This window comes from Adiantum capillus-veneris, chromosome 12, assembly GCF_014529385.1.
Source record: "Adiantum capillus-veneris isolate H3 chromosome 12, ASM1452938v2, whole genome shotgun sequence".
In the NCBI taxonomy this organism is placed as follows: domain Eukaryota; kingdom Viridiplantae; phylum Streptophyta; class Polypodiopsida; order Polypodiales; family Pteridaceae; genus Adiantum; species Adiantum capillus-veneris.
In genome coordinates this window covers 2,609,591-2,626,362 of record NC_140942.1, presented here as the reverse complement: position 1 = coordinate 2,626,362, position 16,772 = coordinate 2,609,591, and the positions used below count along the sequence as shown (strand labels likewise).

Genomic DNA, 16,772 nt, shown 5'->3' with positions numbered 1-16,772 from the left:
TCAAACACCTTCAAAGGTGGAGAGAGCTAGTGGGGAATGAGGGTAAGAAAGAGGAAGAAGAAAGATTCATAGGAGAAAGAAATAGCTCATCATTTTATCATCACTCTTCTTGCTAGCATACATAATCGCATAGTAATGAAGATGGAGAAGATAACAAGCTTAAGCATTGAAGCATGGATCTTGGTTGGATTTGCATTCCATAGCCAAGAGTGTTGGTGTAGGCTCTCAACTTCTCTACTAGCTTGGAGAAGGAGATGGAGCTCTTGCACTTTGCACTTCACACAATGAGAGTGTTTGTGGGAGAGTATACCCCCCAAGCATGCCCCTAGCTTCCTTGGTCAACCCCCCTTGTAGTTCATGCTTGATGCTCATGAGACCCCTGCAAGACTGACCAATCACATGCAGGATACATTACAAGCAACAAGGGTAGTCTCGGGACAAGTGTCCCCCTTTTCCTTTCCCCAAAAGGGAAGGGACTTGATAAATGTAAAAATAATTAATTAAATCCACTAAATTATCATTGGGCCCCTTAGAAGGCTAACCAATAGGCTTTAGGCACACCATGAGAGCAATACGAGGAGGAGCTTGACAAGTGTCCCTTTTGCTTTCTTTGCACTACGATTGCCTTGTGTGAGGGCGTGTGTGTTCTCTCTCATACCCCTAGCTTTAGGGCTCGCCTCCTCTCTTATAGGGATGGGATTTGACTTTTTGAACACGTTACCTCCAAGCACCTTAGTCAGCAAGCATGACAAAGCACCTCAAGTTGGGTAGTGTTCCCACAAGCACCTCAGGCTCCCCAATCATCAAGCACGACGAGCACCTCAAGCACCTTAGTCATCAAGACGACAAATACCTCAAGCTTGAGCCGGGTTCGCACCTCAAGCTCAGCTCTAGCTTACCTAAGGTCAAAGGATTTTTTAACACTAACCTTTGGAGGTCTTTAATGAAGCTAACCCTAAGGTCTTTAAAATCCATTAGCTAGCCTTGCTCTTTGACAGACCATCTCTAATTTGGACCCCTTTACCATTGGTCCCGTGTTGAGATAGATATGAAAGCACATATTTATATTCTAACCCTTGTTCTCGTTTATTCTCCCACATTAAATGATCAATTTAATATGAAAAAATAATTTGGGTTGGTTAGATATTAGATTTTATGACATAAGGTCTAAAAGCTCCATTAGCTAAGCCCTTCGACAAAGCATCTCTCATTTGGACCCTTTTACCATTTGCCCCGTGTACTACGTAAGCTTGCTCACATTAGAGTTGAGTTTTATAGTATCTTAGGCCCTAGTCACACATGGGTGCCGGACATGCGGGCGCTTACAGAGTCCTGCTGTGAAAGGCGTACCTCCAGCAGCGTGATGTCCCGCAGTTCAACGCTGATCTGTGTATGTCGTGCGCAGTTTTTACATGTGTCCGCAGCTTGCTGAAGAGAGCACTTTTTGACGAGCAGCCTTTCACACACACATGCGCGCGTGCACAGCTGCACGGAATGCCGAACCTCTTGGAGCTGGACCAATGGCGAACCACGATGGAGCTGTACCCATGGCAGGAAGAGCAGATGGAGCAAAGAGACAGGAGCAGAGAGAAATTTTTGGAGAGGGCAGGGCTGGATCCCCCCGCCTTTTTGCGAGTCATTGATTGCCAGCACTCTGTTAGCGAAGGGGCCGTGGTGCTCATCGATTGGGACCTCTCGCCAGGTACCCCCCCTTTCGCTCCCCTTCCTTTAGGCACATAGGGCATCCAAAGCCCCAGTTTCATGGGTGCAAGATATGTGGGTGTACCGGGTCAGGTTGTTGCACGAACCGACCCAGGCTGTTCGCGAGGGAGACACTAACGAGGTGGGTTGTGTGTCAGCCTGCAGACGATGCCAGAGGTGTGCCTCTCGGGTTGCGGGCAGGTTTGAACAGGGATGCCGAAGGGCGCTCTCTCTTTCTCAGATCCAAGATGAGTTCGACCCCCTCTGTCTTTCTCTCTCTATGTGTGTCTTTGTGCGCAGGTCCGAAGAGACGAGAGGAAGCAGGGCGAGGCGAAGGGGATGACGTGGATTTTTAGGGGGAGGGAGAGCAGGGGAGAGAGAATATCCAAAGGGTATCTGGCTAGTTGGGAGTATAGCAGATTGCTCAAGGGGTATGCAGATTGCTGAAGGGAAATTCTTTGAGCTGGTGCCATTCTAGCAAACTGGATTGCCACCTAGTCCAAGACAACTCCTGAATTGGGCTGGGCATTGTTCAAATCCTGAAAATACTTTTAGACATGCCCATTCACGCTTGGACAGACAATAGCATTAGACCTATTGCACTCAGGTTTATGAGAGAGTCACGTGACTGCACCAGGAAATTGGTGGTGTGATTTTCCTCTTCTTAGGCTATCATAATCTACATGCTATAGATATTACATTACATTCATACTAATGCATCATCCTGGATTGTGTAAAATGTGGCTCTTGCTGGAATTTCTCAGATTTTTCTTTTCACAATTTGTTGAACATCTCTGTGGATCATTGCAACATCATCTTTGTTACCCGGCACTTAAATTTGTATGAATTGCATCGACTGATTGCCACCAACATTGCTTAATGAGTGGTCATAGTTCACCTTCATTTTTCTGTGATGACCCGCTTCTTATGCTTGGTAAGTGGGTAGTGAGAAGATGCTCAGCAGAGAGCCTGCTTCCATGGTAGTGCCAATGTGCGAGAGGAGTCCAAAAGCAAGGCATGTTCATTACTTTCTAGCCTACCTTTTAGCCTATGTTTGTGCGCCATCCATTCTTTAAATGCTTATTTGCTGGCTCTAGACCTCTCTAGACGCTTGTTTTTGTGTGTGGAAATGTAGGGGGTGTGACATTCTCTCTGCCTTTAGGAAGGGAGCGTCATGGGCAATGGATGTAAAATGTGAACACCTAAATCATTTATCCCACAAACATGCTCCTTTGCCCTTGTTATGGGTCTTTCTTGGATTGTTGGAGGCGACTTCAACAATCTGGAGTGCATTGATGATGTGCATGTAGTAGAAGGGCAGCGGGACATCTAGTGCTCCAATCATAGTTATAGGGAATGGCCGTTCCCCGTTCCCATTCCAACTTCCTATTTCGAATCTCCGCTCCGTGTTTTAGACGTGAATATCTGTAATAGGGAATGGCACTTCATGCTTGGGATTCTTTTTTGTTTGCACTCTCAAGTAATGGATGCATGGCGACTGCCAGCCTTTGTGCACACATTTGCAGTCCATAGCTTTTTTGGAGAGAGGAGTGCAGGCTATTGGACAGATTGGACCGTTTCTACATTGGATATTGGGCTACTTTCGGGTGGTTCTGTCACGAGGACGTGGCAACTGCTAACCTTAGTTGTTGGTTTCTTTCCAATGATTTTTGTTTTATTTTTGAGACCCTCTTTTTGAAGTAGCAAACGGTCGAACATTGTATTGCCAATGTGAATGGTAGTTTCACCCGCAGACGGGAAGTTGGAATTTGTATAGTAAGAGGATGTCTAGGCTCAGAGCAAGATCATGTAGGTCCCCCTGTCGCACTTAGCAAGTTGGTGGATACTAGGAAGTGAACTCAATAAAGGCATAAAGTCAAGGTGGGACTACCAACAGAAAGTATCGGACAGTTGGGCCACATTGCACTTTTTGATGCGGTCCCAATGAGGATAGATGGTCAGATGACTAGTGGGAGCCCAATAGAAGCACCTCCTAAAAATTAGGAAACTGCTATTTTAATGTGTTCGCGTCATTACCTTCGGTATGACCAGGGGAACACTTTACAACTCTGGGCGAAGTCAAGTGGGCAACCAATCGGGAGATTTTTAGGTGGCAATTTCAAAACGGGCAAAAGCTTGTAATTGCGCCAAGTGGCAGATTTTCATGCACTTGCTCCATTCAAAAAAATGGACGCTGAATTTTATGTTGTGAGAGGCCTCATTTTGGTTTTTGGTCACAGGTTAAGAGCTATGGAGTGCTTTCTTTCCCTCTCATGTACAGTGTGGTGCTAGGAGTGATGCCCTGCACTCTACACACTTCTCTCTCCCCCCCCTACGTGCAGTTATGTGATGCCCCACAAGAGGGCTCTTCATTTGGCTTATGTACAACTATGTGGATTCATGCTTTTGTGCCGAGGCAAGAGCCTCCTTGAGCAGGAATAGGGGTAGCTAACTGCTACTCCAAAGCAGGCATCGGTGAGGGTCATAACCTCACCGTACAGGTGCGTTTTCAGCGCTGTGTATGCGTTGTAAATTGACTGTTTTTCAACCATGTGGACGCTAGAACCCTTGGGAATCGTGTCCCACTGGCAGAGGACAGCTAGGGGACTGTTTGGGGCTGAAAACAGAGCAAAAACCAGTAAATACAGCGTGCTGAATTTGCTGTTTTTGGGTAGGAATCAGAGGGCATATGTTAGTGGAAGTGAGTTCTAGCAGGGGAATTGGTTTTGCGCAAGTTTTGGGGTTGTTATGTTGCTGAAATTTGGCGAAAATTGGTAGTATCTAGCGGGATACATGTAAAGGATTCCCAGGACTCTACTTTGTAATTTACCCTCTCAAAGTATAAAGAAATACCGAAAGGGGCGCCAATTTTGGGGCCTACAGGTTGTCGGCGTCTGCTCGGAGCATTCGAGCTTCCGAGCCGTGTGTGTACTCAAGTGTTAATTCCCGTCACAGGTTTCCTTTGCACGTTCTCTTTGTGTGTGTCTAAAGTAAAGAATTTCGGGTGAAAGCCAAAACCTACCGCCCCACGGGCCGGTTTCAAGGTTCCATTGCCGGGATATCAATCACTTTTTCCTCAAAGAGTGAGCCTCGGTTGTTTTGGGTAAAGACACAGAGTATAGGAACGCGGGATTACACTATGGCCGGCAAAGGGAAGGGCATTATGGAAGAGGGTTCCTCTTCAAAGCACATACAGGAAATCCCTATGGTATTTGAGATTGGCGAGAGCTCACGGCCACGTCAATCTCTACCTCCTGTCGATGTGAATGTCCCTCTAGTAGTATAGGGCTTTATGACTGGGCAACTTTAGGATGATGCGTTCAGGACTCAGTAAGTTGCCGCGGTGAATGTCTTTTTGCAACTAGTGCAAAATCCAAGGTTTATGGAGTTCTTGCAAGTGCCACCAGTACAACAACAAAATAGACAACCTACACCGTGTACGGAGCTTGTTGAGACTCAAGCCCAAGTACTTAATACGACTCAGTAGGATAGGGAACACTCGCATGTTGTGGAGTCAGGGGCTCCAAAACAGGTTCCTCCCATGCTTGAACAGGTGGCTAGAACGCCTATTCCACAGGTTATGCCAATTCAGCCCGCCACCTTTCAGAGTCCGCATGTTGTCTTGAATGGACAGGGAATTGGTTACCAGGCAATGCACCCAGTTTTTTCACCACCCACGGTACATCCTGGGTATTTCGGGGGTGGATCAGTGTTCCAAAGTATGGTTGGTTATGCGCCTGGAAGTCAGCCGTACATGCCAGGAACAATGTTTGGAGGTATGCAAGGTATGATGCCAAACCCCATTTATGGAAGTATCGGCATGCACCAGGGTTTTCAGTGCAACCAGGGCCAGCTTGGGGTGCCACAGGGTCATTTTGGCATGGCTGGTTTTTCTGGTCAGCAGCTAGATATCGCACCTCTGACGCAAAATGTGAATGGCCAAGATGTGCCGATCATGCCTACTATAGTGCCCATGTTGCTGACCATTCCTTATGACAACTTTGGGGCACTGGAGAAGCCAAAAGCTTATAAAGAAGGTGGTGCAGCTGTGAAGTTTAGCTCTTTTAGCGGCTTCGAGGATAAGACAAAGGCTCTCACTTTCCTCCAGTAGTTTGATACAGCTTATGCAGGAGGGAATTTTACAGAGGCCTCCAAGGTCAAGAAAGCTGCCACTTTCTTAAAGGACAATGCGCTTACATGGTGGACGACATTGTTAATGCAAGGGCAGGCACCCGCCACTTGGGTTTACTTCAAGCAAATGTTTGCATCTACTTGGCTGTCAAATGAATTTGAAGCGGATGTCATGACAGATTGGCCCAGCTTACTTCGGCTACATGCAAGAGCTTGTTGGAGTACAATCGGAGGTTTTGTAAAGCGTTACTCTCAGTGACCTACAGATTTGTGCCATTGACAGAGCAGATAGAGAAGTACTGTTGTGGGCTGCCTAAAGGGCTTCGTGATTACTGTACCAAGAACAGAGTGGCTACCCTCACTCAGCTTATGGAAGTTGCGAACATTGGTCTTGCCTCGTTGACAGGAGAGGATAGTGGGTTTCCGAGCATTGAAAAAGGAGGGCAGCAGAAGAAAAATTCAGCAAAGAAGCCCTTTGTGAAAACGGCTCCTGAAGTGTCACAGGGGTCTGAAAAGGCCTCCAAAGACAAGGATTCAGCTGGGACTTCTGGAGCGCAGGCAAAGAAACAGAAAAGGAAGCCTTTTGTGAGCAAGTCGCTCGAGGAAAAGAAGGTCCTAATGGCTGAAAAAAAATGCTTTATATACGAGCAGCCTGGTCACTTTGCTACCAATTGTCCACAATGGAAAAGACCAGCTGACTCAGATGATAAAGAGGACCAGAAAGGCAAGAAGCCTAAACCCACGGCAGGTTTGGTGCCAGGCATGGTGGGTGATAGTTATGTAGGGTATGAAGTAAAGTTAGGGATCAGACGACACTCATCTTCTTTGATCCAGGTGCCAAAGCTAACTTTATCTCACCAGAGTTAGCTATGAAGCTGGGCATCAGAGCTGAAGAGATGGGGTACATAACAGAGGCAGGGTTGGCATGTCCTGGCCTGTCAGAGTGTGTTACTCCCATTATTGGAAAGCTGTGTCTGCATATTCAGTCATATGTGGACATAGAAGAGTTCTATATCATGCCATTGGAAGGGTGCGATGTGTTACTTGGGATTGCCTGGATGTTGAGAGTACATGGCGTGCTGGATGTCTTCAGCAAGACGATCACCCTTCAGCATAGGGGTAAAACTCATGTTTTGGATGTAAAGCTCAAAGGGGAGTCTATCACTATTGTATCTGCTTTTGCTATCACTTCTGTAATAAAGAATCATCTTTCTGTGTACTTGATTTTTGCACGTGATGTCTCAGATAATGATTAGTGAAATTTATTTGTGTTAGATAAAGAAAGGTCAGTATTTTTGCAAAAGTTTAGTGACTGTTTTTTTGATTCATTACCGTCGCAATTGCCGCCAGAGAGACCTGAGGACCATCGGATAGATTTGGTGCCAGGGTGTAGCCCACCAAATAGACCTCCCTGTTAGGGAATAAAGGCCTAAGTGCATTGTACTTATAACTTATAAGTTAAAAAGACTTATAAGTGAGGGGGCCCAAGTGTGAATGGCCCCCTAGTCACTTACTCATATACTCAAATGTGAAGCCCAAAAGAAATATAGCGTGACTTTTCCCAATCTACGTGTGTTCTCTCTCTCTCTCTCACGTTCATCTCTGCGTGAGCTTCTTCTCCGCCTCTCTTCCCTTCTCCTTCACTCTCATTGCATAGGACAGCAAGTGGGCTCTCTCTCCTGCTCCCCCACACATGGTATCAGAGCTTTAGGGTTTCCAAGAGAGCCATCTTCGCAACACAGATCAGAATTCTGTTCTTGCTCGCTGCGGGAAGGATATTCAACCGTTTTCGATTAACTCTGTCGCGAAGGGATCCTCTCACCGTGTAGAATCGACCTCCGGTGACAGTTTCCCCAAAATTAGGGTTTCAAAAACTGGCGAACAGCAGCCTATTTCTGCTGAAATTGACCAATTTCGGGGTCAATTTGATGCAATTTCATTAGGGCAAGTCTCACAGGTCAATCTTACAGGTGTTTCCACCAACGAGGTTCTGAAAATTCAGCAAAACAAGTGTTTACAGGTCTTATTTTTGCCCTAAAACAGGGAATTTCAGCAAGCAAATGATGTATACACCTTGTGGAAACCTTTGGTAAGGGTTTGGCAGTGAATGTACGCCGTTTTGGGGTGATTTCGCGTGAAATTTGCTCGCTGTTTTTCTGTAACAGCAAGCTGTTTTTTGCCCGATTGCGCACATTTGGGCGTGTTTAGGTCGGCAAAACAGGGTTTCAGTGTTTGCAATCACTCAGAATGGCTTCTAGCAGTGAAAGTGGCAATTTGTTGCACATTCGCAAGCTTGAAGGTGTCCATAACTTTGCTATATGGAAGAAGCAATGTTATAATGTGATGTTGCAGAAGAAACAGGCGAAACCTATTAAGTTACAGGGTGTGAAACCGGTTGATATGGAGGTTGAAGAATGGGAAGAAGTGGACGAGTTGGCTCGCTCCACGATCATGCTTTCGGTGTCTGACAATTTACTCTTCAATGTAGAGAATGAGCAGACAGCATGGGGCATGTGGAAGCGTTTAGACGAGTTGTATGCACAGCAGAGTGCTGCCAGTAAAGTGTATTGGCTTAAGAAGCTTATGGATCTCCGCATGAAGGAGGGCACGCACATGTCAGTGCACCTCAATGAATTCAATTCTATTTTCAGCCAACTGACAGAGCTGAAATTCACGATTGATGAGGAGTTCAAAGCTACTTTTCTGCTATGCACATTGTCAGAGAGTTGGGATGTATTCCGGACAGCTCTTAGTAACTCAAGTGCGTCCCTTAAGTATGCAGATGTAGAGAGTTCTCTCTTGATGGAAGAGATGAACAGGAAGAACACCACAGGTGGGTCTTCTAATGCATTGCACTTGAGAGGCAGGTCTCAACAGAGGGAGAAATCTGACAGTAAGGACAGGGCACGCAGCAAATCTCGTAGGAAAGATGTTGTGTGTCATCATTGTGGAAAGAAAGGGCATTATAAACGGGAATGCTATGAGTGGAAGAAAGAGAAGAACAAGGGTGCTGAAACTGATGCAAAGGACAAGGGAAATGCCAAGAAGAGCACTGTGTTGATTGAGGAAATCAATGTTGCTAGTAGTTGTGACAGTGACAGCAGCACTGATGTACTCAATGCCTCTTCTGTGGATGCACATACCCTTGCTATGGGTTCTGATGTGGACATGCATACTTGGATTCTTGATTCAGGTGCCTCCTTTCATGTAACACCTCATAGGGATTGGTTTACACAGTACTCAGGTGAGGTGTAGGGCACTGTTTTTTTGGGAGATAACTATGCATGTGACATTGCAGGTATTGGCAGTGTCCAGTTTTCCTTTGCTGAGGGTATGACTTTTGTTTTGCACAAAGTGCGTCATGTGCCACAACTCAAGAAGAGTTTGATTAGTACAGGGCAGCTAGATGATGCAGGCTATCACACCACTTTTGGTGATAGCAAGTGGAAAATTTGTAAAGGGGCCCGGATTGTAGCCAAGGGTTGTAAATTGGACACTTTGTATCCTTTGCATGTATCTAGTGTGCGTGACCATGTTGTCGTCGTAACCGAGCAGCCAAGTGTCTCTTTGTGGCATGGCCGGTTGGGACACATGAGTAAAAGAGGAATGGAAACTCTGTCTCGTTGTGGTTATTTGCCGTGTTTGAGGTATGCTGATTTTTCTCATTGTGAGCACTGTATTTATGGTAAGCACAGTCAAACACCGCACAAAAGGTCACTTTCTTTGAAGTCTGACAGGTTAGACTTAGTGCATTCCGATGTATGTGAAATGCCACAGTTGTCCTTAGGGGGAAAGAAATATTTTGTCTCGTTTATCGATGATGCTACACGTAAGGTGTGGGTGTATCCAATACGTGCTAAAAGCGATGTTTTGGATACTTTCAAGAAGTTTCTTGCGTTTGTTGAGAATCAAACTGACAAGAAGCTTAGGTCTTTGCGCTCAGACAATGGGGGGGAGTATGTATCAAAAGCATTTATTGACTTTTGTGCTACTAAAGGTATTAAAAGAGAGCTCACGGCTCCTTTTAATCCCTCTCAGAATGGAGTTGCAGAGAGGTTGAACCGGACTATCCAAGAGAAAGTTCGGAGTATACTGTCACATGCTGCATTACCTTATGGTTTTTGGGCAGAAGCTGTACAAACAGCTATTCACGTTATTAATCGCTCACCTAGCAAGGCTTTGGGTGGAAAGGTGCCTGAGGAGGTGTGGTCTGGCAAGCCACCCTCATATGCACATTTAAGAGTGTTTGGTTGTGAGGCCTATGTTCACATCCAGAGTGAACTGCGCACCAAACTAGAACCAAAGTCTCATAAATGCATTTTCCTAGGATATGGTGAGGATGGTGGGATGGTGAAATGGGGTATAGATTATGGGATCCCGCATTACGGAAAATCATACGCAGCAATGATGTCATCTTCAATGAGAATTGCATGCACAAACAGCCCACAAAGGTCGAGGAAGTGCGCCGGGTTGTTTTTCGTGAAGATGTTACATATGGACAGCCAAGAAGGCCCAATGTTCAGCAGCCTTTACATGCTGAAAATGGTGCTGAAAATCAGCCATTAGCTGCTGAAAATCAGCCCCAACAAGTTGCCATTGATGCACCACAGGTAGGGGAACAGGTTGATGCTCCTAGACCGCCCGTTGTTGCGATGCAACCGGCTGAACAGCCTGCTGTTTTTGATGGTTTACAGGCTGAAAATCCACCTGTTATGGATCATTGGGTGCGTAGGTCTACTCGGGTGACAAGGCCCCCCGATAGATATGAATCGTCTTTGGACTATGTCATGCTTACTGATTGTGGTGAGCCGTCTTGCTATAAAGAGGCTATGCAACGGGAAGACAGTAAGAAATGGTTCAAAGCAATGGTTTCGGAAATGCAGTCTTTGGAGAAAAACCATACATGGGACTTGGTTGATTTGCCTAAAGGGCACAAGGCTCTGCCATGTAAATGGGTTTACAAGACCAAGGTCACATCTGATGCTTCTTCTAAGTACAAGGCACGTTTGGTTGCTAAAGGGTACAAGCAAAAGCATGGTGTTGATTTTGATGAGATTTTTTCTCCTGTTGTAAAGCTTGCCACATTACGTCTTGTTTTAGGCCTGGTTGCTTCTGAAGATATGGAGTTAAAGCAAATGGATGTCAAAACAGCGTTTTTGCATGGCGATTTGCTTGAGATGATCTATATGATGCAGCCAGAAGGTTTTGTGTCAAAGGGGCAAGAGAAGAAAGTATGTAGACTCTTGAAGAGCTTGTATGGTTTGAAACAGTCTCCCCGTGCATGGTATCACAAGTTTGATACATTCATGAGGTCTCAAGGATACAAAAGAAGTAATTCTGATCACTGTTTGTATATCAAATCCGCAAGTGATGGATCTCTTCTATTGTTGATTTTGTATGTTGATGACATGCTTATTGCGGGTAAAAATGTCACGGAGTTGGATGCATTACAGCAAAGCTTAGAAAATCGCTTTGACATGAAGGATCTTGGTGATGCTAATCATATTTTGGGCATGCGTATCTCTCGAGATAGACTTCACAGGCGTCTGTATCTATCTCAACGAGATTATGTTAATAAGGTGCTACATCGTTTTCATATGGATGGGGGAAAGGCACTTGGTACTCCGCTGCCTCCATATGTAAAACTGACTGCACATGACTGCCCAAACACAGATGATATGCGGGCTGAAATGGCCAAGATTCCTTATGCATCAGCCGTTGGCAGTTTGATGTATGCTATGGTTGCTACACGTCCGGACATTGCATTTGCGGTGGGAGTGGTAAGCAGGTACATGAGCAATCCTGGCAAAAAGCATTGGGAAGCAGTGAAGTGTATCTTGAGATACTTGAAAGGCACTAAAGACTTGTGCATTTGTTTTGGGAAGAGTGGGACATCTGTGCATGGCTTTACAGATGCAGATTTTGCTGGACATCCAGATTGCAGGAAGTCTACCTCTGGATATGTGTTTACATTCACAGGAGGTGCAGTTTCTTGGATTTCTAGACTGCAAAAATGTGTTGCTTTGTCTACCACTGAGGCTGAGTATGTGGCTGCCACTGAGGCATGCAAAGAAGCTTTGTGGCTCATGCGTTTGGTAGAAGAGCTTGGCATTAAGTCACCGGTTCCTGTGCTACACTGTGATAGTCAGAGTGCTATTATGCTTGCAAGGAATCCTGTTTTTCATGCCAAGACAAAGCACATAGAGGTGAAGTATCATTTTATCAGGAGTGTGCTTGATGACAAGAGCATTACACTTGTCAAGGTGCACACAGATGACAATCCTGTAGATCTTTTGACCAAGAGTCTTCCAGCAGAGCGGTTTGCATATTGCCGACAGATGATGGGTGTTGGATGAGTAAGTGCATGATCAGCTGATGTATCATAGTTAGTTGATTCTTTGATCTCCCAAGGTACATTGCCTTTAGGTGGGAGGTTGTTAGGGAATAAAGGCCTAAGTGCCTTGTACTTATAACTTATAAGTTAAAAAGACTTATAAGTGAGGGGGCCCAAGTGTGAATGGCCCTCTGGTCACTTACTCATATACTCAAATGTGAAGCCCAAAAGAAATATAGCGTGACTTTTCCCAATCTACGTGTGTTCTCTCTCTCTCTCACGTTCATCTCTGCGTGAGCTTCTTCTCCGCCTCTCTTCCCTTCTCCTTCACTCTCATTGCATAGGACAGCAAGTGGGCTCTCTCTCCTGCTCCCCCACACTCCCTACAGGGTTAGTGCGGCGCAACAGAAAGAGATTATGGGCCAGGTTGAGGAGTTATTAGAGAAGGGGCTGATTTAGCCTAGTTCTTCACCCTTTTGCTCCTTAGTGCTCCTAGTGCAGAAGGATGGCTCATGGCGCATGTGTATTGATTACCGTTCGTTGAATAAGAATACCATCAAGAATAGGTTTCCTATTACTTGGATTGATGATATTCTCGACCGTTTAGAGGGTGCTGCAATTTTCAACAGAATAGACCTTAAGAGTGGGTACTATTAGATTCAGATAAGGCCAAAGGACGTGCACAAGACAGCATTTAGAACGACATTGGTGTTTATGAGTTTCTAGTGAGATTCAGATAAGGCCAAAGGACGTGCACAAGACAGCGTTTAGAACGACATTGGTGTTTATGAGTTTCTAGTGATGCCGTTTGGGCTAACAAATGCTCCTGCCACGTTCAACAGAATGATGGACCGGATTTTCTGCTCGTATCAAGAGTTTGTTGGGACATTCTTCGATGACATGATAGTCTATTCGAAGAATGAAGAGGAGCATAGGCGTCACTTGACCATTGTGTTCGAAGAGCTGTGCAGTCACATGCTACTTGTCAATCCTAAGAAAAGTGAGATCCACTTTCTTGGCCACATAGTCTCAAAGGATGGTGTCAGAATGGATCCTGCAAAGGTCGATGCTATTAAGACATGGCCAGACTTGAAGACTGTGCACGATGTCAGAAGCTTCTTGCAATTGTGTTCCTACTATAGAAGGTTTATCAGGAATTTTGCAGAGATAGCATCGCCTCTTCACGCATTGCAAAAGAAAGAGGTCACTTTCAGATGGACCCAAAAAGAGATTTCAGCTTTTAGTCTCTTAAAGGAAAAGTTGACTTCAGATCCAGTAATTGTTTTGCCAGATCTCGGGAAGTCATTTATGGTCCAGTGTGATGCGTGTGACAGTAGCATTGGAGAAGTGCTAATGCAAGATGGACGGGTAGTAGCTTATGAAAGCCGAATTTTGCAAGGGCCAGAGAGCACTATGCAAGTCTATGAGAAAGAGTTCTTGGCCGTGATTCATGCGCTTTCTAGCTGGAAGCACTACCTCTTAGGTGCTGATTTTGTTGTCCATACAGACCATCAGACCTTGCGATACTTTTTGACACAATCAAAAGTATCCGAAAAGCATATGCGATGAGCAAACATTCTTTCCATGTTCCACTTCCAGATTATGCATGTGGAAGGCAAGAAGAATGTTGTGGCTGATGCGTTATCAAGGAAGCCACAAATTTAAGCTGTGTCAATTCCTTATCATCATGAGTTAGATGACATGAAGAACAATATGCTACTGATGAAGATTTTGCAAGGATCTTTGAACAGTTGCAAGAGGGGCAACATCATGAGCACTATCTCCTCAGAGATGGTTTTATAATGATGCATGGCAGACTTTGTGTCACTAGGCCATTGCGACATAAGGTCATGGAAGAGAGTCATGTCCCACTATATGTAGGGCATTTTGGTATTGATGCGATAGTTAAAGCGGTAGAGACATTCTTCTATTGGCCTACCTTGAGGAGAGATGTGGATGCCTTTGTGCGAGCATGTGTGATTTGCCAAAAGGTCAAGTTTGACAGGCAAAAGGCACTAGCGTTGTTACAACCACTGCCGATTCCGGATAAGCCATGGGAAAGCATTGCTATGGACTTTATCTTTGATCTTCCAAGAACGCCAACAGAGAATGATGATATATGGACCATTATTTGTAGGTGCAGCAAGCAGGCCCATTTTATCCCTTTGAGGAAGAAGATAAAATTTGATCAGATGGCACGTTTGTTTATGTACAATGTGTTTAAGTACCATGATATGCCACAATCGATTATCAGTGATCGTGATCCTTGCATGACCAATTTGTTATGGAGAGGATTGTTTCAGAACATGGGCACTGTGCTCAAGTTCTTGTCTTCGTTTCATCCACCAACTGATGGACAGTCAGAAGAGGCTAATTGTACTGTCTTAGATCTGCTGAAATTATCCACAGGCAAGGCACCTTTTGAGATTGTTGAAGGCGGCAAAAAAGTTCCTCCCATTTTGCATACAAAGGACAAGATCTTTGAGGCAGATCGATATGTTGAGAACATGGATGAAATGTATAAGAAAATTAAAGTTGCCTTTGAGAATACTCAGGCAAAGCAGAAAAAGGCTACTGATCGTCTCCGTCGTGAATTGCTATTATCACCCGGTGAGTGGGTTCTGTTAAGGTTCGAAAAGGCAAGGTTAAAGAAGATGAAGGGCAAGGAACGGCTGTTTCCTAAGCTCAGTATGCTTTACTATGGGCCTTTTCAAGTGCTTGACAAGATCAGCGATGTGGCTTATAGGCTGAAATTGCCTGATGCGTGGAAGATTCATAATGCGTTTCACGTGAGTCTTCTAAGACCCTTCGTGGGTGATGTGCCAGAAGATATACCTGATGAGGATCAGCCAGAAGTTGAGGAACTTGATGAGATCCTTGTACCTGAGCAAGTTTTGGCACACAAGGACAGAAAAGTTAAAGGACAAGTTGCAAGACTCTATTTGGTGAAGTTCAAGAACTATCCGCCTATGGATGCAAAGTGGCTGGAAGAGCATGAACTGTCAAAGTCACCAAATGTATTGCAACTTTACCTCTAAGCCTTTGGGTTACAACCTACTTATACCCCAACCCAACGTGTGCAAAGGAGGGGTAATGATAGAGCTAGCACATCAAATGTACATATGATTTCAGTGTAATAGATGGAAATGACAAAAGTATGAAGGTCTCATTAAGTCATTTGTATCTATGTGTACGACCTTTCTTGCGGATACATGCGATGATAAAAAAGTGTTGATAGCACAAGATCATCAGTGGTGTGTATTTATGGTATGCAATTGAGGACGTTTGCGATTTTAATAGGGAGGTATGTCACGAGGACGTTGCAATTGTTAACTATGTCACGAGGACGTGGCAACTGCTAACCTTAGTTGTTGGTTTCTTTCCAATGATTTTTTGTTTTATTTTTGAGACCCTCTTTTTGAAGTAGCAAACGGTCGGCCATTGTATGGCCAATGTGAACGGTAGTTTCACCCGCAGACAGGAAGTGGTCGGCACTGGAATTTGTATAGTAAGAGGATGTCTATGCTCAGAGCAAGATCATGTAGGTCCCCTCGTTGCACTTAGCAAGTTGGTGGATACTAGGAAGTGAACTCAATAAAGGCATAAAGTCAAGGTGGGACTACCAACAGAAAGTATCCGACAGTTGGGCCACATTGCTCTTTTTGATACGGTCCCAATGAGGATCGATGGTCAGATGACAATGGGAGCCCAACGGAAGCACCTCCTCAAAATTAGGGAACTGCTATTTTGGGCCATGAAATGTGTTCGCGTCATTACCTTCTGTATGACCAGGGGAACACTTTACAACTCTGCCGCGAAGTCAAGTGGGCAACCAATCGGGAGATTTTTAGGCGGCAACCCCGAAACGGGCAAAAGCTTGTAATTGCGCCAAGTGGTAGATTTTCATACACTTGCCCCATTCAAAAAAATGGGCACTGAATTTTATGTTGGGAGAGGCCTCATTTTGGTTTTTATCACAGGTTAAGAGCTATGGAGTGCTTTCTTTCCCTCTCATGTACAATGTGGTGCTAGGAGTGATGTCCTGCACGCTATACACTGCTCTCTCTCTCTCTCCCCTATGTACAGTTATGTATGCCCCACAAGAGGGCTCTTCATTTGACTGATGTACAGCTGTGTGGGTTCATGCTTTTGTGCTGAGGCAAGAGCCTCCTTGAGCAGGAACAGGGGTAGCTAACTGCTACTCCAAAGCAGGCACCTGTGAGGGTCATACCCTCACCGTACAGGTGCGTTTTCAGCGCTGTGTATGCACTGTAAATTGATTGTTTTTCAGCCATAGGGACACCAGAACCCTTGGGAATCATGCCCCACTGGCAGAGGACAGCTAGGGGACTCTTTGGGACTGAAAACAGAGCAAAAACCAGTAAACACAGCGTGCTGAATTTATTGTTTTTGGGCAGGATGTCACAAAGTGATGACGTGGCAGCAAAACCCTAACCCTAAAAGCCTGCAAAAACCCTAACCCTAAAAGGATGAAAACCCTAACCCTAATTCTGGCGTAGCTGCGGAAAATGTTGACGTGGCTGGCCGTACGGATGACTTGTGGCAGCAGTATGGAACCCTGTGATTTGCGGCGTTGTTTGCGGAG

The 16,772-nt window shown here is 45.1% G+C and overlaps 1 protein-coding gene across 2 annotated transcripts in view; it reads left to right on the top strand.

The window, feature by feature from the left end:
* Positions 1–1,289: 1,289 nt before the first annotated feature.
* The window catches only part of LOC147445216 (uncharacterized), a 63,089-nt gene continuing 47,606 nt past the window's right edge, over positions 1,290–16,772 (top strand). For both annotated transcript variants that reach the window (XM_086524770.1, XM_086524771.1), the window contains exon 1: positions 1,290–1,702. In XM_086524770.1, coding sequence (XP_086380896.1) covers positions 1,393–1,702 — 310 coding nt within the window. In that variant the 5' untranslated portion in view covers positions 1,290–1,392. The remainder of the gene's footprint in view (positions 1,703–16,772) is intronic.